The 26,578-nt window shown below is 40.1% G+C and overlaps 1 protein-coding gene across 1 annotated transcript in view; it reads right to left on the reverse strand.

Annotated features, from left to right (window-relative positions):
- The window catches only part of LOC136862878 (venom protease), a 291,355-nt gene that overhangs the window by 134,386 nt on the left and 130,391 nt on the right, over positions 1-26,578 (reverse strand). The window contains exon 4 of the mRNA XM_067139153.2: positions 14,626-14,741. Coding sequence (XP_066995254.2) covers positions 14,626-14,741 — 116 coding nt within the window. The remainder of the gene's footprint in view (positions 1-14,625; positions 14,742-26,578) is intronic.

A 26,578-nucleotide genomic window follows, 5' to 3' on the forward strand; every position in this document is an offset into this window, starting at 1 on the left:
CTACTCTGCAGGTGGCAGTGTGTGCTAGGTTGTTGAGGTAGTCTGAGGGTTGTTTTAATTTATGTTTGTTTACTTAAATGTATTCACGGGAAGCAACTTGAATTAAAATGAGAGTAAATGTAAATATTGGAGTAGATGTTATTTCAAGTAAAGTGTCCTTTCAGTTACTAATATTGACGTAAGTTACTGTACTCTGGACATGAAGTCGAAATTTGCCAGATATGGGATGAGGTTGTGTCTTCTATTTAATTTATGGTGACAGTTCGAGTTCGATCTTCGATGAGGGTAGTATTTGTTCGATAAAACAAATAATGTTGTTATGAATTATTTGTCCAATTTTTACATAGGTATTGGAATATAAACACAATGACAATTGTTCTGATGGACTGCATATCCGTACGTGGCTGAGAGGCGTGACCAGTCTTAAGGAAAATAATGGTGAGGAGGTACATTGTCAGTTACCCCGTTTTTCACAATCGTTACAGAATTACTGAAAGCCACGAGATAAAAATTTTATAAGCGCCAGTTTTTCAGAAGGGCAATTTCAAAGATTAAAACTCTCTCAAGAAAGGTCTTATTTTTTATTTGGTGAAATTATGTATGAGTTGTTGTAATCCTAGACCTTCGTTTTTCATGAGAAAATGTGCTGAAATTATAATTTCTTCCCAGTTCATGCTCATTATGTGAACTGGTTTCCTTCAGTTTTTACATTAGACCTTTATTTTGCCTGATTTCTATTCAAGCTCGGTGCAAGTCTCCTCGATGACATCATTGTTATTAATTTTTATGTTTTAACAACAAATGAACATTTAGGAACTTTTCAGTAATGAAAAATGAGTAAATTGGTGAGCATGAATTTCATATCTGTGAATAAGGTTGTAAAAGAAGACAATAAATTTCACAGAGAATGAAGTTTTAAGTTCAAGTACATTAGTGAGGAATTTCTCAAAATAGATTTTCGCCTCTGGACTATAAAACAATTTCGGATCCTGCAAATCATTGAACATATCATTGGAGAAATTGAGCCATTCTCTTCGAATAGAATTAGCGGAATAAATGTACGGTTAAATTTATTTTCCAATATTACAACATTTCCGTTTTAGATTGACTAAACAGAAACGTATTTTATTGCAATCTGTTAGTAGAAATCACTATTAAGATAATTAATATGAAGATGATCAACTATTTTAAGTACCTCTTAAAACTCCTTACATCCGTACGCACATTGTCCAGTAGGATTACAGATTTGAGGTTTTTCCTGGAATTACCAACTTTATTCCCCGTTTCATATGGACTTGTTAAGTTACTCCCTGGTACAGTAATATTTCGCATCTCTATATTATATGACATGTCAGCTTTTTACCCCTGTTCAGTTATGTTAACTAAAAGTAATCACATTCAGCCACCATGTGGCAATATAATCCTGGAATTGACAGAAATGGACTTCTTGTTATTTCCCTGAGAGTTTTAATAGGAATTTGAAATTTCCAATTTAACAAATCTTCAAATTATTCCTGTACTATTTTTATTATCATTATTATTATTATTATTATTGTTGTTGTTGTTGTTGTTAGTAGTAGTAGTAGTAGTAGTAGTAGTAGTAGTAGTAGTAGTAGTAGTAGTAGTAGTAGTAGTAATAGTACCTAGTAGAAGTCTGTGATGGACATTCCAGGAAAATATTGAGATTGTTTACTTCAAGACCACTCTATTCATGGGATTCAGATTTAAATTACCGATTCCTCTAAGAACTTCTAGTTGATCTCCTTACAGTTAACTCAATTTACACGTCAGACTAGTAATTCTCGGTGGAAATGGAGAGGAATATTTTCATTAAATTAAGTGAGAATGTTTCTGAGAAAATGAATCCGAGATGCTTTCGATGGACGATCTTCATTTTCAGAAGGTGCATATGTCTTATTTGCTTCTCGGTACAGTAGCTGGAAATATCAAGACCTAATTTACGTGTACCTGTATTCAACTTTTAGTATGGCTCTGTAAAATATGTCACATTTTCGCTTATTTCTTGACACATTTGTGAAATCTCTGTACATCATACTTTTATACATACATACATACATACATACAGACAGACAGACAGACAGACAGACAGACAGACAGACAGACAGACAGACAGATAGACAGACAGACATTATATTTTGGGGTAATTCTCAGTACCCGTCTATCTAAATTGGAACGCAAGTTGGTGAGCATGATACCTACCTCTCACGGGGGTATACGGTTCTCCTAAAACATTGTCAGGGAAAATTAAAGAGATATAGAAACAAAAATAAATTAAAATTACAGATAATTTGTTCGTCAACTACATGACTTTATTAAACCAAAATAATCCGACTCACTGTCATAAACACAAGAATAAAATATATTTATTTATAGTATTTGCCGTAAGCTTCGGGATTTTGTTGGAATTTCTTCTCTTATATGAAAACTAGAGATGTGATAGAAAAATAATTCTGTATCTTTACTGTCGTATGTGTTAAATTTAGGAAAGTAACTATTGGTTTTCAATGTCATGTGTGATAAGTTTGGGAGATAATTCTTTTAAGTTTTTGCATCTAACCACACTTCAAAAATAATATAAGAAAATAAATTCGAACAGAAGAGTAACGCACCAACCTTACAGAATTATTTCCTTTGGATTATTGTATTCGTTTCAATGGGTTGGAAACGTTCAAATTTAATTTAATACATACATATAGTTTAAGAACACCACACCTTACATTTTAATTCTTTAATTATTTTTATATCTCTAGAACCTTTTTGTGAACCTCTATGAAAGGTATGTATCTAGCTCACAGAATCGTGCCCCAAGCTCGCCGGAGCGATCCATAAGAGATACAAAATAGTAACGTGATTTGCTTTACGTCCCATTAACTACTTTTACGGTTTTCATAATAAAAAAACAGGTAAGTGTTCTGCACTATCGACTATAAATGCCCTTTATACTGGTACAGAGTCAGATATAAAAACAGTTGGCACCCAACTCAAAGGGCCAGATTTTAATTAAGTATACAGCATTTCGTTGTTCATTTCTTCCTTTTAACTACTATTCACTTTAAAATTACATTTTTGATACGATGTGGTGCAAAGTTTAATGTTACTCATTGGCATAAACTTTAAAAAGGACCGAGTATTAGAGTACTCATTGTGAACATTTACTCACTGACAAAGAAGAACTGAAGCCCCCAGCAGGTGAAGGGGACACGAAATGAAACTTCACGTATTGAGAGCGTATGTGATGTTATTTCAATGATTAAAATATCGAGTCCAATTTACAAGGACCTTAGCAGTATGAACCCACTTATCGGTATGACGTTGCAACGCTTCTGGGCTGGATGCTTGCACTGATTCAGTTGGGAAAGGTGTCATAAGGCCGTTGTATCCTTCCCTGAGGCAAACTAGCCCACAAGAGTTGTAACTGGTCCATGATATCCTGGATACAGGCACTGGGACAGACTTGACGTCCAAGCTGCTCCCGTACATGTTCTATCGGGGACAGATCTGGGAAATTGGTGTCTACGGGATTACCTCAGTATCGCAAATGACGGTCATTCGGAGTAGCGCAGAAACGCGATAAATCGCTGGACACAAAATGCGATGCCATTCATCAGCAGTCGTTGATTCTCGATCACGGCACCATTCCAAAGGCAGCCGTTAGTGTTGTTGTGTTAACGGCAGCCTAAGCGTGGAGTGGTAATTCTCTAATCCAGCTGCTGCTAGTCTCCGACCAATGGTGTGGGATGACATAGAATGTTACAGGGAGTCCATTACCTGTTCTCGGATAGCAGGCGAATATATGAAGGTGTTACGATGTGTTTGGTGCACAATACGGCTATCGTTCCTTGTGGTGGTCAGACGTAGTCGATCGGAACCTTTAATGCCGTGTATGCCTGCATCCAAGTTTTCATGCAATCAAACATTGGGCCACTGACACATCTAAATGCCCCACAAATATGGATATTGCACGATTCGACCAGCCAAAAAAATGGAGACCCACAATAAGGCCCCAGTTAAACTCTGTCTGATGCTGGTAACGCAATCTCGCACGAGTATGCGGTATCTCCGTGTCCTCCACAGCGATCATTCAGCATCTGACCTTGTTTACACCTCTTAAATACCCTACCAGGCCTTGTAACAACACTACTGCACTCTGTTGGCCGTTATAACTGTCACACAGAATGTTAATTCTAGTCATTTACTTACCCGTCGATGGTGTGTACGTGTAGGAAGTTCCACTGACATCCGACTATTTCTTTCTGGGGGCTTTATTTTATGTGTCAGACAGTGTGATTTTTCAAAAAATTGTCCTTCTAATACTTCTAGCCTACATTATTGAAATAAATATTTTCATTAGTACAATTATCATTACCTCAGTATTAATTGGGTCTTTGTGGGGCTTAATCAAAGCTCCTTACGAAAATTAATAGCTTATCCTTCCATTAATCACATCGGTTGAATAATTGCCGCTATAGTGGTAGGGGCAAACTTATGAAAAATATACTTCACTATCTATTCATTCCTCAGCTTGTCCATCATTTTAGTATTTAACAAACATCATATTTTCCATATCAACCAAAACATTTTAACAATAACCAACAACCGGATTACAAAGTCTTGTTTGTTCCTTCTTCTATTATATCTTGGTGGATTGCCTCCTTTTCTTGGATTCTTACCTAAATTATTAATTATTCAGACCTGAGCTGATTTAGATTATCAATGTATTGTAGTCATCATATTAATCGTAACTCTCGTAACATTATTTTATTATCTCCAATTATCATTTCTCGCATTCCTATTCTCCTATACTGAACTAAAGCTAATTTCAGTTGATTCCCTTAACCACACTTTTTTCCCAATTGTACTCACCCTTACCGGAATTTCAACACTAGGGTTATCTTTTAGATCCGTCATCTATTTTATGTTTTAAGGCTTTGTGTTAAGTTAAGTTAAGTTAACGATTAGATCAGTTATTAAAGGTATGAGAACCACTGAATATGGCACGTGCCTTGTCTTCAAAACATGGTGTGTTTGGCTTGTGGTCGTAGGTCTGGTAGCGGTTGCAGTGGTGGCGCAGTGGTGGCGAGGATCGTCAGGCATCTACCCAGTAGTGCTTAGCACACATTAGTGCCACATCTCTCAGCGGCTGATCGAAACTTGCCATGTCCCTGGACAGGATAACTACCAGGCAATTTGTCCCGTTGGCATATATCCTGATGGTCCTGAAGTTATGGTGGCCTTGCTGATGCAATTGTGCGGCCACCTCATCCTCACAGTAGCTGCGGTCTATACCGTAGGTGACAACTGGTAGGGTGGGTGCCAGTCACGATAAAAGGTGGGTTGAGCCTCGGTTGTTGTATCAGATTCTGATTCATTGCATGCTTCCGAAAGTTGGCAAAACCAATAGTGTTCATTAAGAGGGAGTAAAAGGGCCAGTATGTTTTCAAATGGTAACCCTTTTTTAGTCCTATGGAATTCCATATTGTAGTCTTTGTGGGCGTTGGGAAGGAACCTGGTGATTTCAGTATGTACAAACGTCGGATGTTTTCAATCCGGGCCAATTTTTCTGAGTTTGATCATGAAAAGCGGAGTTGTTAAAGGGGATCCTGGTGCCATTCTGCTACGCTGTCTGACCTGCTTTGCCAGCGCTGGTTTTTTTTCTGCTTTGGCGTAGCTAATGGGACTAAGTGGCATATAACCCGGAGACCAGATCACTGATGGCCAGTGAAATGGAGCCATGATATCCGATGTCTTTAATCCTAGTGGTGAACTGCCGGGGATTGGTGAAGCCGAGTTCGCAGCTTCTGATATGGGCGTGTAGGGATTAGCAGTCAAGGTTGATGGACTGCCGCGTGTTGCGATGGCTCGGCGTATTCGGATGTCCGAGCTGGGAGATCCACGGTCCAACATCCATCTGGCCTGTTTGATCCCATCATCCTACATTGAGAGGCCGGTGTTGAAGCTGGTAGGTTCAAGTGTCCTGGGTTCAGTTGCAGCAATTCATGAAAATATCAAAGTGCCTGGAATGGATTGGTAAGAGGTTCCCCGCTGTATGTATCTTTGTTGCAGACCATGCTCACACTACGTAGAACAAGCTGCCAAAACTCTCAATTCTCTTTGATTTATTATGTTAACTTTTAATTTTCCGTATGAGTTCTAGGTGTCCATTTTGGTCGTAAACTTATTCCTCCATGGAAATTGGGATAATCCATGATGGACGGGTACGGAAGCCGGAAAACCACATGGGATTCCCTAATATTCTCGAAATAAATCACCAGAAATAATGCTAATTGATTATTTTTCTACCAGACTCTAGTTTGACTTTCTCTCCCCAGGTTTGAGAGTACCAGAGTTATCCGAAAGCATGCTCATTTTAGGCTTCTTGTATTATGAAGCCTTTAACTTCGCGTATACAGGGAAATTTCCGATGAAACCTGTGTAAATGGGGCTTAACTCCCTTGCACCTCGCAAGGACATATTCGCTAATTTTCTTCCGCCTCTGTGTACGCACTTTTGGGGACCAAAGAAATGATGGAATACCTTACTTATCAATTTACAGATTAATTTTATCACTGCGGGAAAGACACATAAGAGGCAACTCTTTTGCATGTTTGACACCTAAAGTCAGCTTCCACAATACCATGTACATGGGAATTCCTCAAAGCAGTATTACTGGATTCTTATGTTTTCATGTATGTAAACGGTATGAGTAAATAACTAGGGGCTACCTGGCCGAGGCGGTAAAGGCGTGCTCGTTTCGCCTGGAAGGACGTGGGTTCGAATCTCCGTCAGGAAGTCGTAAAATTTAAGAAACGAGATTTCCTCTTCCGGAGGTGCAAATGGCCCTGAGGTTCACTCAGCCTACACCAAAAATGAGTACCTGGTTAATTCCTGGGGGCAAAGGCGGCCGGGCGTAGAGCTAACCACTCTACCCCATCACGTACTGAGGTTAACAATAGTGGAAGCCTTTACCTTCTACTCCTCCAAGGCCTTCATGAACTTTACGGAGGTGACTTTGCTTTGCTGCGCTTTGCTTTTATGAGTAAAGAACTGGAATCACAGGTGTGGCTTTTTGCGGATGATGGTATTCTGAATAAAGTAATAAATATGTTACAAGATTGTAAGCAACTGCAAAAACCTCGACAATTTCTTGAGATGGACAGCAGGCTATGGTATGGCGATAAACGGGGTCAATAATCAGGTTGTGGGTTTCACTAATAAGAAAAGTCCTCTCAGTTCTAATTATTGTGTTGATGGGGTGAAAGTTCCTTATGGGGATCACTGTATGTATCTAGGCGTTAATATAAGGAAAGATCATCATTGGGATAAGCACATAAATGGGATTGTAAATAAAGGGAGCAGATCTCTTCACATGGTTTAGAGAGTATTTAGGGGTTGTAGTAAGGATGTATAGGAGAGGGCATAAAAGTCTCCGGTAAGACACCAAACAGAGTACGGTTCCAATGTATGGGACACTCACCCTGATTACTTGATTCGAGAACTGGAAAGATTCAAAGAAAAACAGCTCGGACTTGTCTGCGTGATTTTCGACAAAGGAGTAGCGTTACCAAAAGGTTGCAAAGTTTTGGATGGGAAGACGAGGGAGATAGAAGACGAGCTGTTCGACTAAGTGGTATGTTCCGAGCTGTCAGTTGAGGGATGGCATGGAATGACTTTAGTAGATGAATAAATTTGAGTGGTGTTTTTAAAAGTTGGGAAGATCACAAGATGAAGATAAATTTGGCAGATTCCTTATATCGTCGGCTTACTTCTAAAACCTCGTATGTCACAATGTTCTTCCTCTCCATTATATACCTTAACATTGGTCACGCCTCGCAGCCACATATTTATAGGCAATCCATCAGAACATTTTTCGTAGTGTTCATTTTCCTGTGCAGACGTGTAAAGGAAAATGGACCTTTCCGTACTGTATAGTAGGGGTGTTGTTTTCTTGGCGAATTTTAGCACTCCTACAGGTCAACGTATTTAAGGTTCATTTTCCTTTACACACAACCGTAGGAAAATGAACACAACGAAAATTGTTATGGTGGACTGTTCATCCAATTGTGACCGGGAAGCGTGACCAGTCTTAAGGAAGAAAATGGATAGGAAGTGCATTGGGAGATACGAGATTTTAGAAGTAAGCCATCGATATAAGGAATCTGCCAGCTGGACGACTGCCCTGAGTGCATATTGGTGTTGATTGATTGATTGATTGATTGATTGATTGATTGATTGATTGATTGATTGATTGATTGATTGATTGATTGATTGATTGATTGATTGATTGATTGATTGATTGATTGATTGATTGATTGATTGATTGATTGATTGATTGATTGATTGATTGATTGATTGAAAGTTACGATGTTAATTCACCAAATCGAACTTGGATTGTTGATCTAATATTTTTCAATTCTTCTTTCATTTCATAGCGCCAACGTATTATAATTGACGCAGACCTGACTGTTCAAAAATTCGCAAAGCAATGAAATACATGGTGATCCATACAAATCTTTACAATGTTAATGAGTCAATGCTTACCTCTGGAAGCTAATTTAAACTTGAAATTTAATTAAATTTGCTGAAGGGCTCTGGAGGTATCTGAATTGATTTCCCTACCATCCACTGTTGACTGTTAAGTCTATTGTTTGTTCGCTATTATTAATTAGTTTTGGCAGTCGTAACACAAGCAGCGCGTTCTTATCGTGAATACGTGTTGGAAGATAAATTCCTTGTTTGTTGGAACACAGCGGCCATTTCGAAGAGAATTCGATGCGCGAAACGTAGCAACCGGGCCAACTTTGTTGTCGATGGTAAGAATGTTGGAGACTACTGGCTCGCTCCTCAGCTAGGGCGGTAAACACGGAATGAGTCAATATTGCGTTGATGATTTTTAAGGAAGCTTACTGGACTCACTTAAGAAATCATTGCGCGAATTGAGTCAGGAGACAGGCTACTCATATGGCACATGTCAGAGAGCTAGAAATGAAGCAGGCTTGAGTACACAGATTTTATGGAGTGCAGTAATCGAATGAACCAGACCCTGAAAGGAGAAAGCAGTATATAAAATGGTTTCAGGCCCTTCTCATTGCAAGGCAAGTCATTCCCTCTATATCTTGGTTTAGGGCAATTTGCAGCAAGATGGTGCAGCATGCCATACGTCTATCGTCTTCAGAAATCTTTTAGCGAGTTTATTCGGTGATCGCCTAATCTCAGAACAATGTACGTGGACACCTTCTCATTCAACATTCATCATCATTATCATCATCATCATCATCATCATCATCATCATCATCATCATCATCATCATTTGTTTACCCTCCAAGTTCGGTTTTTCCCTCGGACTTAGCGAGGGATCCTACCTCTACCGCCTCAAGGGCAGTGTCCTGAAGCTTCAGACTCTTGGTCGGGGGATACAACAGGGGAGTATGACCAGTACCTCGCCCAGGCGGCCTCACCTGCTATGCCGAACAGGGGCCTTGTGGAGGGATGGGAAGATTGGAAGGGATAGGCAAGGAAGAGGGAAGGAAGCGGCCGTGGCCTTAAGTTAGGTACCATCCCGGCATTCGCCTGGAGGAGAAGTGGGAAACCACGGAAAACCACTTCCAGGATGGCTGAGGTGGGAATCGAACCCACCTCTACTCAGTTGACCTCCCGAGGCTGAGTAGACCCCGTTCCAGCCCTCGTACCACTTTTCAAATTTCGTGGCAGAGCCGGGAATCGAACCCGGGCCTCCGGGGGTGGCAGCTAATCAAGCGAACCACTACACGACAGAGGCGGACTTCAACATTCATTCCGAGGAATTTCTAACTATTACTCTGTAATTTTGAACAGATTACAGACGTATGATATCGTCCCTGTTCTACCAAAACGGCGAATGTTACAATGCTCTTCCTATCCATTATTTCCCTTAAGACTGGTCACGCCTTCCAGCCACATATTGATATTCGGTCCATCAGAACAATTTCCGTTGAGTTCATTTTCCTATGTGCATGTGTAAAGGAAAGTGAACCTTACTGTACCATACTAAAGGAATGCATGTTTGCATGGCATTCACCCACTCCTAAAGTGTGATGCATTTAAGGTTCATTTTCCTTTACACACCTGCATAGGAAAATGAACTCAACGAAAATTGTTCTGATGGACCGCATATCAATATATAGCTGGAAGGCGTGACCAGTCTTAAGGGAAATAATGGATAGGAAGAGCACTGTTACATTCGCCGTTTTGGCAGAACAGGGACGATATTATTGCTTCAAAAGTTGTATCATTAAAATTGTAATGTATTATACGTATTCTAGTCCAATATCACAGCCTATAAAGGTACAGTAGTTGTTTTTGTTTTTTTTCTCTTGTACCTTCTATTGATTTTTACACTGTGTGTTACTTAATGTTGGTTTATTTCCACATGTAAAAGTACGTTTATTGATTATTTCAGTGTACGACTCGAAGTATTTTCTTAGCTGTTCACGAGATTATGAACACGTTATCATACTTTCTTTAATGTTAAGTAGAATTTAGCAGGTGGTGAGGAATGCTAATGACTTGTCTTCTCAAATAAATATTTTGACGATGAATATATGAATGATTATATTTATAATCAAAATGGAAAAATTAGGAATGCGTATTTGAACCGGTAATTAGTAACTATGATATTTAATCATACTTGTTTTAAACATATATTTGACTTTGTCTACTTTTGTTGAGCGCCGTAGAAGAGATAATTTTATATTGGGACATAAAAATAAGTACAGTACATTCATTCAGCCACCCATATATGCATATTTATATTAATGTCGTTCGGACCTTGCAGCTTTTAGTTTACATTCGGAAGACGGTGGGTGGAATACAACAATTAGTGACAATCAAGATAGTCTTTCATAGTTTTCCATTTAACTCAATGTAACTTTAAAACTTCACATCTGTCGAGCACTAATTATAACCCCTATAACACTATACCATACATGTGAAAATACACTATTGAACAAAGAATTATTGCCGTATGTCGTTGTGTTGTAGGTATTATAATTAGTGTTCTATAACGATGGCTTACTTCTAAAACCTCGTATCTCCCAATGCACTTCATATCCATTTTCTTCCTTAATACTGGTCACGCCTCCCATTCACAATTGGATGTACAGTCCATCAGAACAATTTTCGTTGTGTTCATTTTCCTATGGTGATGTGTAAAGGAAAATGAACCTTAAATACGTTGAACTGTAGGAGTGCTAAAATTCGCCAAGAAAACAACATCCCTACTATACTGTACGGCAAGGTCCATTTTCCTTTACACGTCTGCACAGGGAGATGAACACTACGAAATATGGTCTGATGGATTGCATATAAATATGTGGCTGGGAGGCGTGACCAATGTTAAGTTATATAATAGAGAGGACAAACATTGTAACATACGAGGTTTTAGAAGTAAGCCGTCGATAAACTGAGTGGACACTGAAAAAATGGCTTCCTCCTTAATGTACTTTAACACGAGCCATGTGTTGAGGCTGTTCCTTAATTGAGGTCTGTGTGGCTAACTTCTCAGTCCCAACCCTTTCCTATGTCATCGTAGCCGGAGACCCACCTGAATTAGTGCAACGTAAAACCACAGGCAAAAACGTATATAATGAACTTTTTTCGGACGAGGGTTTAACTTCACGAATATGTGCTACACTTTCTTTAAATGGAGAGATCTGTGTTAATTCAGCACGCATTTTTTGTTGTCCCGCCATTTCATAATCTAGGGTCGTAGTATTATTTTTAGAAGTAATTTATTGGCTGTCAGCACTTTAGAAATTCCACATTGTCAGTAAATGTGAGATGTAATCGATTGTTGTAGGTAATTTATACGAAATGAAGTTCTGATAAAATTAACGTTCATTAGTATGAGCACCGTTCCCTTGCGAACAACAGATTTTCTAATTAGGGTGCTTTTGAGGGGTTACTTCGGGAAATCCTCCGATAAAGTAAGCACAAACTTGGAAGCAATGTCTATCGTAATTACGATGCCGATATGCCCGATAAAGCTGTTAACGTGATACGAAATGGACACTCACGTACAGAAAAGCCGCGGAGAAGTACGGGATGTAGCCTACTTCGTTCGACCTTAGTGATCCAAGTTAACAAGACGAACTCTACTCAGGCAGACTGCAGAGGAGGAAAGCATGTTAGTGATTGGAGTTCTGAAAGCCACACCTTGGGGGTTTCCTTTCCCCTTTATGAACATATGATACATAGCTAAGGGCACTTTTCCTAAGTTCAAATGCTGGTTTCCACAATGAAACTTTCATCAGAATTTTATATGTTTTTTTTACTATTTTTAAAATGCCTATGTTTTAATTTCTTTGATGTCAAATTAACATTGAGGAAAGTTAACGTTTTGGCGTACTGTTTGAAGGTACATTTTAAGACGTTCCTTTTAGATGTATTAAACAACCATTATTAAATAACATTAATTGAATAATTTTTCCTTCGTGGTGAAAGAAAAACTGAAAAAATCCTCCGAAATAACCCCCTTTACAGTACATACATACATACATACATACATACATACATACATACATATATTAACTTGTTGAAACAATACGTAATTTACTTTATATAAGATGTGAAAGATTGCTTGCTGACCTTTAAGCGAGAGCCCGTTCTATAATAGGAATAGGAGGGGGAAGAAACATTTTATTGCATGATAGAAGTGAAGCTCCACTGGTGTAAAGAATTATTTAGTTCTTCCGGGTTGAACCGTGTGTTTGATTTCTCTACATTCCGTACAGTTTGCCGACGTTTCGAATACATTGCAGTATTCTCTGTCAAGGCTACTGAAATACCCCTACTCGATCCGAGGTAATCATACTCCCAGGCAGCAAGCAATCACGGGCTGCAAGGAACGAATTAATGAATAGGTATTTCATATAGGTCCAGAATGTTGGGTTATACCCTTCACTCCTTCCCTGTGTGTTACTCATTTAAGACCACATTATACAAAAGGTCTCTCTAACCGTAATGTTGGAAAAGTACCTAATACTGCCGGGCAAGTTGACCGTGAGGTTAGGTGCTTACAGCTGTGAGCTTGCATCCGGGAGATAGTGGGTTCGAACCCCATTACCGACAGCCCTGAAAGTGGTATTTCGTGGCTCCCCTTTTTCACACCACGCAAATACTGGGGCTGTGCCTTAATTAAGGCCACGGACGCCTTCTCCCTCCTCCTCGCTCCTTCCTATCCCATCGTCGCCATGAGACCAATCTGCGTCGGTGCGACGTACAAAAATTGTTAAAAATATACCTAATGCTTAGGGTTTTCCAGCCTTCGGAGTCATTGATTGAATATGAGAGCATTTTCATGGTACAAGACATTCTGAGGAGGTAATAGTTTAACTGTTTAATATGTGTACAAAACGTTGGTGCAATCAAATATAGGGTAAAAAGCTATTAGTAACCGTAACAGCACTAATAAGCCAGTGACATAGAGAGATCGCTTAATGCTTTGGCCTGTTAAGGATAATACTTCCATGCAGAATGCTCTGCATATACTAGAATATCACGTGGTCAGCCTGCTGGCATCATCAACTGTAATGCTTGAATTTCATGACCGAGTGCATTACCACTCAGATAGCTCATCATTCGATTTCAATAGGTCAGGCGAACCTCATTCCACCCCACAGTCCAGGATTAGAATAGTGCCAAAGACTCAACCCAAGGCGCCTTGGTAGTTTCTACCTATACACAATATGACAAGCCCAAACACCTGTCAGAATAGCCTGCACTCAAACACACATACATACATATGGACAACCTCGCATCTTCTATACCGCCACTAAATAAGCCAAATACAATACAAATTATGCATTTGTATTTGGAAACTTGTTGCAAAGGTGTTAGTCAACTTTTGAAGACCGTGGATTATATCGTCGCTTCACCGGTAAAAGGTTGTAATCCACAAAGCTCTTCCTATCGATTATTCTCCTTAAGACTGGTCACGCCTCCCAGCCACATATGGTTATGCAGTCCATCAGAACAAATTTTGTTGTGTTCATTTTCCTATGCCCATCTGTAAAGGAAAATTAACCTTACTGTATCGTACTATACGAATGTATGCTTGCATTACGTATTTACGCACTCCTATTGTATAATACATGTTAGGTTCATTTTCGGTTACCCGTCGGCATAGGAAAACGAACACAACGGACATTGTTCTGATGGGATGCATATCCATACGTGGCTGGGAGGCGTGACCAGTCTTAAGGAGAATAATCGATAGGAAAAGCTTTGTGGATTACAACCTTTTACCGGTGAAGCGACGATATTTCTCTGATTCTGTATCTGGCTTGTAAAATCCGAAATAGAACCCTTTTGAAAGGTCTCCAGTACTAGCTCTCACTTGGTTTATACTCAATCATATTACATCTCTCTACGTGATACATAGGACATAGTAACTTCAAAGAGAATCAGACAATCGACAGGAAAGATAACCCTGGGAAACACTTCAACTTAGATAACATACCGTATTGTGAAAGACCAGCCTGGAGGGATTCTTAATCTTCTCTCTCTACCTGCAACTACGACTCCTTCTGTAACGTTTCATATATTTTCTTATTCTGGAGCTTGGCTTACCTCGACCCCGCGTGACGTTGTTTGCTGACGTCAGAGACGGCTGAACTCCGAACAAAACGTCGGCCGGGAACGTTCCGTTCGTTGGGCCTCGCTCAGGGCAGCACACGCCGACAAACCTAAGGAGGTGCAAGCAACATTTATTAGAAATACCAAAATAAGCTACGGAATGAAAGTGAAGAAATAGATTGACTCTTAATGTCATCTTTGATTTAGCAACTAAATTTATTCTTCAAGTACGGGGGTTCTGAGTAATTACGCTTTAGTCACCATTTCTCAGTGTTGTAGCAAATGTTTCGTGAGAAGGTGGCGAAAATGGAACTAATGCAAACATAGGTATATACAGGGCATGATGGAATCTTTCAAGGCTTGTGTATAATTGAGCTTTTCTGTAGGTATTGACAGTCATATCTAGATATATGAGAACTGAGATTGAACATCGCAGCAAAATGAAAATATATAATTTTTTGCCTCCACAGAGCTGCAATTGAGCTCATAACACCGTAGTATATTTACACTTCTACGGATTGAAAATGCTAATTAAGAAGATATTGACCAGATTAATTTATGAATTTCTCCATCTTATTTCCGACAATATTAAGTACTAAGTAATTAATTCTACGGAAAAGCGTTGACTTGTAGCTCAGGGATCGGTAAAAATTTTGTATGAAGGACCAAATATTAAAATACTTTACACTATATAGGTCAAGGGGCAATCTAGAGGTTTTTATTAGGTAGGTCTTCTTAAAATAACAAGAAAAATCCTTCTAAGAAATTTACTGTTAAATAAGTTCGTTTAAAATACTGAGTAGAACATAATTATTGTTTGAAACACGGATTTGTTAATGCGATGAATGAAATTGATTTCTCCTTTTTAATTAGCAGTTCGACAATTTTCTGGTCGAAGATAGTACTCCATACCATATAAATTGATTGCAAACCTTCATCTATTAATGCTGACCAGTATTGTGATTTTACTTATTTCGTCTTTGAAAATGTATTTTCACACAGAGATAAACATATATAAACCCCTGAGCAAATGATCTTAGTTCACCATATTCATCACTTGTAAGATGTTTATAGAATTGTGTTAGATTCTTCTCATGAAATGTTCCTTTTGGCACGTTATCATACTGCAGATTAATCACTCCCAGTTGAATTTTAGGTGGAAGTTCCTCAATTGTACTGTCAAATGGATGTTTATATATGGGAATGTCCTCTGAATTTACATCAAGATCCTAAAAAAGTTGCTAGAACTGTTGTTTGAGCAATGTATCGCCTGCAAACTGGTGTGGGAATGGAAATTCCATTACTTCTAATTTTTGGCAATATCTGCTATGTATGAAGCAGCCTGACATGATTTCTCAATCAATCAAAGCCACTTGTCATCGAAATGACTTTACTGTAGTATAAGTGTCATATATTGGAACTGTTTTGCCTTGTAGTTCCCAGCTGAATCGATTAAGAAATCATGTAATATCATCTTCATTTTCTAGATAAGGCAATGCCTCGTCTCTGTAGCAACTTCTGACGATCTTCTGCTAGCCGCTTCACGTTGCTATGTGAACCACATGCCAGTTCATCGACGGAGTTCCTGATGTATGATATCCTTTGTCGTCCCCTGGGTCTCTTTCCCAGTCATTTACCATGTCATGTCTGAGTACGTATCCAAGGAACACTTTTCCTCTCCTTTACCATATTTAATAAACATCGATACTATTTCAATTTTTTGAAAACAAGGTCACTTGTTTTTATACATCCAGAAAAATTTTGTAATTCATCTCCGAAACCACATTTCTCCAGCTTCAAGTTTACTTTCTTCCTGTTTTCCTAACGTCCAGGCTTCACATCCACACAGAATCACTTTCCAAACAAAGGTCTTGGAAAACGATTTTCTGGTCTCAAAACTGAGATGATTGTTTAGCAATAAGTTGTTGTTATTTCAGAAGACTTGCTTCGCTACCACTATTCTTTTCCTGATTTTCAAAAGAGAAGTGTTATTAGAGGTAATTACACTACCCAAATAGGAGCATTCTGTGACTTGTTCTATAGGTGTATTTACCTTTAAATTTTTTCTAGCTATAGGCTTATTTTTGTTTACTATCATGAATGTTGTTTTCTTGATATTTATTTTCAGTTTATTTTTTCTAAGGATTTGTTTGATATCATTGTAAACACACTGTGATTTCTTCACCTACTCCTCTCCGAGGTTATTATGAACTATACCACAGCAATCGGTATGAGGTGATGAAAGTGTTTCAATTGGAAGTAAAAAGTGAGTCTATGTTTACTAGGGCAATGAGTGTTCAGCCATAAATTTTCTACTAAAGTATAGAGTGTAGGCAGACCAAGACAGATATTCGTTTAGTATTAACCACGGTATCCTACCTTTTTACTGTGCTGTATGAAACTGACATTTACCTCTGCTTGTAATAGGTTTGTGACATGGTGGGTGTATATCCCGCAATTTCAATTAAGATAGAGTACGAAACTGAAGAGAGATGGCTTCAGATACCACAAAAGGAAAAAGTGTATATACTGCATATATTCTTACAATCAGGCTGTACGTCTCATCGGCACAGATAGGCTTTATGGCGACTATGGGACAGGAAAGAGCTAGCCGTGGGGAGCAAGGGGGCTTGTATTTAATTAAGGTACAGCCCGAGAATTTGCATGGTGTGAATATTGGAGACCACAGAACACCATCTTCAAAGCTGCCGACATAGGGGTTCGAATCCACTACCTCCCGAATACATGTTTTAGCTACGTGACCCAAACCGCACTGCCACTTGCTCGCTAAAATGGTGTACAGGCATTTACCAAATATTAGTGAAAAAATTTTGGTTGCCTTTCTAATTTCTAATATCGTCTTTTAAGTTTTCACCTTTCATTTTTCATTCATGGACGTTAATCACTGAATGTCCTTGAGTTTGTTTTAAAGGTGTTTGTTCTTCCTGCGAGATACAGCGTATTTGAATTTAAAGAGTTCAATTTCGAATAACTAAGAAATCAGTGTTTTCTGCTCTAGGGGACACGTCCCTCTCTCTCAAGAAATGCAGAAATCACAAACTATATTCATTTCTACGTCACCTTTCCTTATTTATGTGCAGCCGGCGTTGCATCGCGTTTAACTATAGATTTGCCTGGCAATTTTAGTACCGATGAACTTGCTAACACCACACACGGTTCCGAGTGAAGTTTACACTGGAAATCGGTTGAATTCGAGCATGAGTCACTCAAGCTACGAGTGTGCAGGGAGTTGCCAGCTCTGGTGTAATAAACGAATTCTGCAATTGAAAAGTAAAGAAAGTTAATTGCAAAGAAGGTCAATTAAGTTAACGTATAGAAAATGACAAATATTATCATGGCTAGCAATCAAGAATGCCAGTGTGATCGATTGTTTCTGAGCGCGTATTCTGGAGATTGTGTATTCGAACCGGCAGCCCGGGATATGATTTTCCATAATTTCTTGATTTCATACCAAATATATTCTTTCCTACGCCACCGTTGTTGAAAACCTATGTCGCGAAGCAGAAGCAATTGTCGGAGAACAAATAATATGGCTCACAACGGAGGCAACAGCGTAATTTTTATCTTAAGAACATATTCCGTAAGCTGAAATTTGTAAGCAGTTTAAGAACACTAAGCCTCTTTACACCCGGTCTAGAAAGCCAAGAACAACGACTGAGTGGATTCGTCGTGCTGACCACACGACACCTCGTGATCTGCAGGCCTTCGGGCTGAGCAGCGGTCGCTTGGCAGGCCAAGGCCTTTCAAGGGCTGTAGTGCCATGGGGTTTGGTTTTGGTTTTAAGCTTCTTCAAAGAAATGAAAATGAGACTGCATTTAGAATAAGCTTACGAGTAGCTCTTTTGTCAGCCAAGGAAGTAAAATCATTTCCTGGTGGTTATATTTGATTGTAGCACCAGAAAAAAATGGTGTCCACAGAAATTGAATTTATTTAATACTATCAGCCTTTATGCGAGAACAATAACTCGAGGTGTCGAAAACATTGAGAATAACATCGGTGAGCAATGATTTTCAGTGGTATTCCTTGGTTCTTGATGATTCCATAGATATTATAGATACTGTCCAGTTCCTGCTGTTTATTAGAGCAGTCCAAGCTGACTTTGAAGTCACTGCAGAACTAGATTCTCTGAATAATCCGTGCGAAACAATTAGATGCGAAATCATATTCAAGTAAGTTGAACTGGAATCTGCTACAACGTGTCGCAACTGATGGTGGTAAAATTATGTGTGGAAAAGGCAAAGTCTTAGTTGGAAACATCTACAAGGCTTGTGAAAATGCAAGGTGTTCAGGTCCAATAGTTATTTATAGTATTATTCATCAGCAGGTACTTTGTGATAAATATATGAATCTATCCTGTGCTTTTCTGCCAGTTGTGTCACTGATAAAATTTCATTCATTTCCGTGGACAGAACTATCGTCATTTTCGTGATTTCCTACCGGAAGTGGAAAGTAAATATCGTCGCTGCCGGGGCAAAACCTCCTATGTGAAATATTTCAGTTTAGAACTTTGGCCGATAAGGTTCTGTCATCTAAGGTGCAATATTGTGTGTATATGGTCAAGGCATTCTCGCTCTTCATAATGTATTGCACCCGTCCCTACGCCTAATGGCTCCGGCATGATATCTACAGGGCGTTAACGGGTTGGAATAAAACAAATAGGCGCTTAACAAGACTAAGCTTAAAGGCATACAGGGTAGGAGACGGATCATACCTAATTACAATGAGAACACATTCGGGTTAAAGTTTAGGTTAATACAAGTGGTTTATTAGGCCTTAATGATGATGATGGTAATGACGCATTTATATACAAATGAATTACATGGATTATTATCAATTGTTGTTGTTTGTTATCGACTTTTAGTCGTATGTGATGCATCCGAGTATTATCTATCGCAGAGCGATCCATTATGACGAGATTCGAACGGGAAAACACTTATCATAGACACTGAGGCTATGTGACATCATTGATCAATAGGATTAACATGCATGCAACGAATCTGAGCAATCCCTATACTAAACACACAACTATTCCCCAACGAAATGCCAAGAACGAACTCATAAAAATGTGGAACAAACGCCCGGGTTTGAACCGACCCTCACTGGTATACAATTCACCACCCCGATGGTCAACACCATCGGCAACTCAATTATAATCACAACAAGATACATAAACCCTTAAAGAACACAAATTATATACAGTAAACACGTGAGACATCCAGCCTTCAGTTGAGCATTGGGGTACCAATGCCGCTGTCGGGAACTGAACTGACACCCCTTGGGATGGAAGTGGGACTCTGAAAACCCTTAGCTACGTTATACTCAAGTGTGTAATGACAGTAAACTAACAAGTACTGGTAACAATCGCCGTGTCATTTATTAGCAACTACATCATTCTGGCGTGTTGAATATTTCATTATTGGGCGATTCTTTCGCCCTCATTCTCTTCAACTCAAGGCTTCCCATTTTACGAGCGGACGAGCATACAAAAAAAAACAACACTTCTCCTCACTAGGTCAACTGCCCCCAGCCCCTTTGCACGGCGGGTGGTCACTGGCCTCGGCCTTCACAGGCATAACGCCCTTTCTTAACAAAACACCCCATCTCGGGGATCGTTCACTAATAAACTGAACTTCATTGTTCATTAAACAAAATTACATCGGCTCTCAATACTTCACTTCAATTCAACACACACATTCGTTTACAATATCATGATCCCGCGACGCGACACCGGTTTCTATGATACCAATACTTGCATGATTACCATAACTACAATTTATTATTATTATTATTATTATTATTATTATTATTATTATTATTATTATTATTATTATTATTATTATTATTGGGTTCATCATTACACCATCTCCCTACACGACTTACCTGGAAATTAGACCATATTGCATGATCATAATTAACTTCCTCGTAATAACGGTGTAATTAATCCATATCTAAATCGTGGTTTCTGATAAATCATCACGCGGTAATACAATTATGAATTAAATATTCCTCAATTTGCACTTAAATTGTGATAAGCCTGCCAATTAAAATCGTACACTTCCTATCTAAATATATGTCAGTGGAGGCCTGGGTGTCAGTTCCGAAGTCACATCTCGTAGTTCTGGGTGCTCACGGAATAAAATTACACTATTTACCAGCCATGCATTATCATCGCTGGACTAACTACAACCTAACTTGAATTACTCTGAATTACTAACAATTAGTCTCCTGACGCATCAATAATTACAAGTTTCCCCAAATAAAATGATTAAGTCAATCTACTACTGCATGCAAATTTATCGTATTACCCCTTTATTTACAATTGATTGCTCAGACGTGTTACTAATTAAATAAAGTAAATAGAAGCTACGTGTATCATGGTAGCACATCTACACTACTGAAGTTACAATCTTTAACATTATAGCGTCAGGTAATGATAACTGTTCCCCGCCCAATCTGATTACGTCATATTAATTATGATTTATACTCATCTCCATCTCGATGACCCGTTGTCAGCTCAGGGAGTCCATTACTGGTTTAGTGCTGACTCATAGGCACCAAAGCAGTTACTGGAGGCACCATTCTTCTTTCCATCCGGGAGTCCATTGTTCTAGGTTGACGAAACCGCTGGCAGTATTCCTGAGGCACACAACACGTCACTATTTATTCCAAGATTTGTGTAGTTACATTCAGTGTGAACGTCCAGCCACGATATCGGACCTCACTCCGCAATCCACGATTCAGTATCGGATTCCGCGTACCTTTGTTACTACTCGACACAGTAGCGCCGTAGTAATAATAATAATAATATTATTACAAATTATATTTAATGTTCGCGACACGTCCCTGATCTTTAAAGTTTAGACACTAGCATCACGTCTATCCAATCTCTGCAATATTTACGCACAGTACGCGATTTCACTTGTAAATTAAATTGAAATTCACTCAAACAAAAGATCGCTGGAAGCTCGACGGCACGAAGCTTCGCCGTCCGTAAGCCACAAATCCCGACTGACTCTTCTCCCTTTCTGCAGTAGTTTTTACTAGGGAGCGATACCCCTTCCACTAATTTGTGTAGCGCCTATTCCCGGCGTACTCGAGGTAAAATAGTGCGGATGGTCGGTGACCAGTATCTAGTTGGTGCGATTGAGACATAACCACTCAATTATCCTTCGGTGAATCTCTTTAAATTAATTAAAATATGTTCTGCTTCCCCTACCACACGGGGTGAAGTCCCTCCGTCGAGGACGTGTCATGAGACTAACCAGATGGCCCCAGTACTTTTCCACGCAGAAACAACACAGTATTCTTTCTTCTGCTGAAAGTTATCACGGAAGAGGACATTAAACACTCTAAATAAATGTCCCAGTAACATTTATCCCTTTTAAATCGGGAGATGATCCCCTAATTCGAGTTTTATTAATTTTCTACCTCGTAGGTAATTAAGTTGGCCAGTCCGATTCCAAGATGGCTCCTATATTCCGTTTCGAAAAAGTTAGTTTCCCCTCATTCTGTGAGCCTTGAGGAGGGATGTCTTCTCTCGAGTGATGTCACAGGGAATCCCCATTCGTAACCCCTCCCGGGTCTAAGTTGGCTTGGCTTCATCTGCGGGGCCCCCGCTACACAAAGGATAATACTGCGCAATAAGTCGTAGACAAAGAAATCTCGTCGAATAATTTTAAAATACACAATTTATCTATCTCAATGGTATGAATATTAATTAGTTCCGGTATAACCTCTATTAATGATATGAATATTAATCATTTTCGGCGTTCTTTCCCTTTAATAGCATTGCGTGCGTAATTACGGATATCGATATCAACCTAAGGTCCTTGGATCATGCCCCTGTCGGGTTCATATTCCCCTCTCCCCGAGAAGAAATGGGTACAGGCACTGGACACATTTCGTCGCTAAATATTCAATTGGCAATATCGATTCACAACTGTTTCCAAACCTTTGCTTTCTGGCGAAGTTCCTGGTTCTCTCTTTCCAAATAATATGCTATCTGACGCAATGCTTCTCTGTAGTTCTCCAGGTACTGACATTCTGGACATTCTTCACCCCCAAGATCTCTCTGTGAAAACAAATTCTCCAAATAATTGACTTCTTCGGCTTCCTCATTTGGTCCCGACTCTTCATCTGACACGTCGCGTCGATCTTCTTCTCCGTCTTCCTCATCGTCTTCTTCTTCTTCCGTTGCCCCAAGTTCTTCAGCGTTGTCCACGTCTTCTAAGTTGCCTCCGGACGTATGGTACAACTTCAGATTTGCCACGTTATAGATGGTTTCGGTCGCGCCGTCCATGCTTTGCACCTTGTACGAGTTGTTGTCGAGATTCTGGATGACTCGGTAAGGACCGATGTACAGTTCAGCGAACTTGTGGTAGAACTTGTTAGGTGGATCGGAAACTGTTGGTCGTTTAACGAGAACAAGTTCCCCTACGCGCAGTGGTCGATGGTACCTCTTGTTACGGAGACGACGTAATCTTCGTTCTGCTTGGGCCTTCAAATGTTTTGCTGTCTCCTGTATGCATAGCTCAACCGATAGCCTAGGATCCTGTGGACATTTTAAGACCTCATGCCATGGTCTCTTCGGGAAACTGTCGAAATGAATCACTGACGGAATTTGGCCGGTGGATTCGTGGATAGTGCCGTTGATACTCTCTGTGATAACAGGAATCACGTCCACCCAACGCCAATGTTGTCTAGGACAGTAGATACGGCAAAACTTTGCGATTTCTCGCATTATCCGCTCTGCGGGATTCGACTCCGGATGCCTAATTGAACTTAGATGATGTTTGATGTTTAAGTTGACAATGTCTCGCTTGAAGTTTCCCGATGTGAACTGCGACCCATGATCCGTGAGAACACATTCGGGCTTGCCCATACGTGGTATGATTTTAGTCTTCAACTGATTTATAACGGCTCTAGTATTTGCCTTCTGGATTGGACAGAGAGTGACGAATTTTGAAAACACATCCACGCATACCAAAATGTATTGAAGCCCTCTCTTTCCCTTGGGAAGTGGTCCGTAAAAGTCTAAAGCGAACAGTTCCCGAGGTTTACTTGGCAACAACGGCTTCGGTTTTTGCTTAAGTAGGTACGGATTAGGTTTCACCCGTTGGCAAGTGTCGCAAGTAAGGAGTACCTGCTGAACAGTTTTCCTCAAATTTTTCCAGATAAAAGTTTCCCGAAGTGTAGCAATCACTTTATCTCTCCCTGCGTGACCTGTAACGTGATGAGCGAGCCAAACTAAATCAACCTGCAACGTCGTTGGAACCACGATCCTGAATTGCGTGTGGTCCTCGTCCACGAATTTATGCAGCATGCCATTAAAAAATTGGTACTTCTCGGATCTTTTCTGAAGTTCACGGTATTCATCCGTCCCCGACTGTATTCTACGTTGGAGGAAATCGATCAACTTCTTCATTTCCGGACATTTCTGCTGTTCTTCACCAATAGTCCGCAGCCTTTCTATGATTTCGCGGTCCCCTTGTTCTATCAACTGTATTTGGTTAACCACGATAGGTTCCGGATCTGGATTTCTACTGAGGGCGTCTGCAATTACATTTGCCTTTCCGGCGCAGTGTTCGACTGTAATGTCGAATTGCTGCACAAACAAGCACCACCGGCTGACTCTCTCGCTTGTTAATGCAGATTTCATCATGAACGTCAGAGCTTTGTGATCCGTTCTCAACACAATTGGGTACCCATAAATGTATTTCTTCCAATGGTTAAGAGCGGTCACGATCGCGAGCATCTCTAGTTCGGTCACGGTGTATTTCAACTCATGCGATCTTAATTTGCGACTCATGAAAGCCAAATAGGTGATCCTCTGTTCGGGTTCGGGCGTCTCTTGATACAGTACTGCCCCGACTCCTATAATCGACGCATCAGTTTGCACAATAAACTTTTGTGTATAGTTCGGATAACCTAATTTCACACTATGGGCCAACAGATCCTTTGCTTTAGCAAATGCTTCATCGCATGCAAGGTCCCATTTCCACCTATTGTTTTTCTTCAGGAGATCTTGTAATGGTGCAACTATACTGGTGTAGTTCGGACAATGATCCGCGAAAAAGGTACAAACTCCTAAAAATTGCCTGACATGTTTCACCTTCGTCGGCTTTGGAAAATTTTGAATTGCCTTTAATTTAACAGGATTGGGCATGATTCTTTCTGAGTCGATCACATGACCTAAAAATAGGATACTCCTTTGGCAGAAATTAGACTTGGGTAGGTTAACCTTGAAGTTGTTCCTTTCTAAATCAGCTAATAGTTTATCAAGTTTCTCCAGGTGCTCTGGCAAAGTTTCAGATGCAATAAGGATGTCATCCACGTACCTCACCGTAAACTGTTTAACTTCGTCACTGAGGTTACGATCTAGTGCCCTAATGAGCGCTGACCCTGCTGTTTTCAATCCAAAGGGTAACCGGTTAAAAACGTAGGTTTGCCCATCAAACAGAAACCCGGTCAAAATTTTGGTGGCTGGGTCAAGTTCAACGTGATGAAATGATGATGTCAGATCAACTCCACTAAATAGTTTCATTCCCCGGAACTTCTTAAGGACCTCTTTTATACACGGGGCCTGGTCATACTCTGGGATTAATCGCTGGTTTATTGCTCGCGCGTCGAGGCAAACCCGCAACGAACCGTTGCCCTTCTCCACCACGACCGACGGATTCAAAAATGGTGTGGGTGATTTTGATATAATTCCGTTATCTTCCATCTCCTGTATAATTTTCTTCACCCCAGCGTGAAACTTTTCAGGTATCGGATATGGTCTTTGCCGAAATGGCTCCCAATTGTTGACGACTAAGGAATATTTGAAATTTGGAATTTTCCCTGGACGTGAACCAAATACATTTTCGTGTCTCTCTATGACTTTCTGCAATGTGCCTTTGTCTTCCTCCCCTATCTTCGCTTCGTCGATCTTTTCTTGGACTACCTCCGCCAATGATGGTCCTTCATTCTCCGCTTCCAACTTGAAAATCATCCCTTCAAACTCCTTGATCATCTCGTCCCGATAGGCATCCCAGTTTGGGAAGCAATCTCCTCCTTCATGTTTCAATTGTTCTATCTCCATGGTCCAAATTTTCTCCTCCCCGTGCTGTCCCTCGAAGTCGTTTAACCTTACATCTCCCTGAATTGAATCGTTCCTGAATCTAATTTCATTCTTGTCCATGTCAATGACCGCTTTGAATTCCCGAAGAAAATCAGCTCCAATGATGATATTATAATCCATTCTAGTCAAAATTATAAATGGATGTGATATGAGGTTGTTCCCAATTTCCAAATCTAGATAGGCCTGGCTATTGCATGTAGTTGTGCGGTCCGGAATTATTCCTCTAACCTTAATATTGGAAATCGGAATGATTGGAATACGTTGCTTCGATTCCAGTTCTTTGACTAATACTTTAGATACCACGCTGACGCTCGCGCCTGTGTCTACGAGGCAACGAACCAGCAACTGGTTGACACGGACAAAAATGACGGGTAACGCTCTGATTGGTTTTGGACATGCCTGAACGGGATCTTCAACGAGGTCATCGGCCTGAACTATCCAAGATGCGATGGTCACGGACGTCCACGGTTCCCCCTTCGCGTCGGTAGTCCTCGAAAATCCGACTATCTCCTCACTTGGTTTTCCTAATTTTTTTTTAGCTGACCTCCGCCTCCACTTGAATATGGTGGTGCGCGGGGATCAAGATTACTGGCACGGTTTGCAGCATTATGTGCCTGTAGTTCGAGGCTCTCTGCCCCTCGACATTCATCCGACTTAGCAAACTGCTGCATCGAATCTTTCCACCGATCGTTTCCGGCCTGGGTATCTTGCAGATCTCTGACGTAACGGCGTGACTCATTCCTCCTGTCGTTGAGGTCACCCCGATAGTATTCTCGCGGTCTGTTGTTCTGTCGACCACGGTTACCC

This window comes from Anabrus simplex, chromosome 2 (genome assembly GCF_040414725.1).
Source record: "Anabrus simplex isolate iqAnaSimp1 chromosome 2, ASM4041472v1, whole genome shotgun sequence".
NCBI classification, from domain to species: Eukaryota; Metazoa; Arthropoda; class Insecta; order Orthoptera; family Tettigoniidae; genus Anabrus; species Anabrus simplex.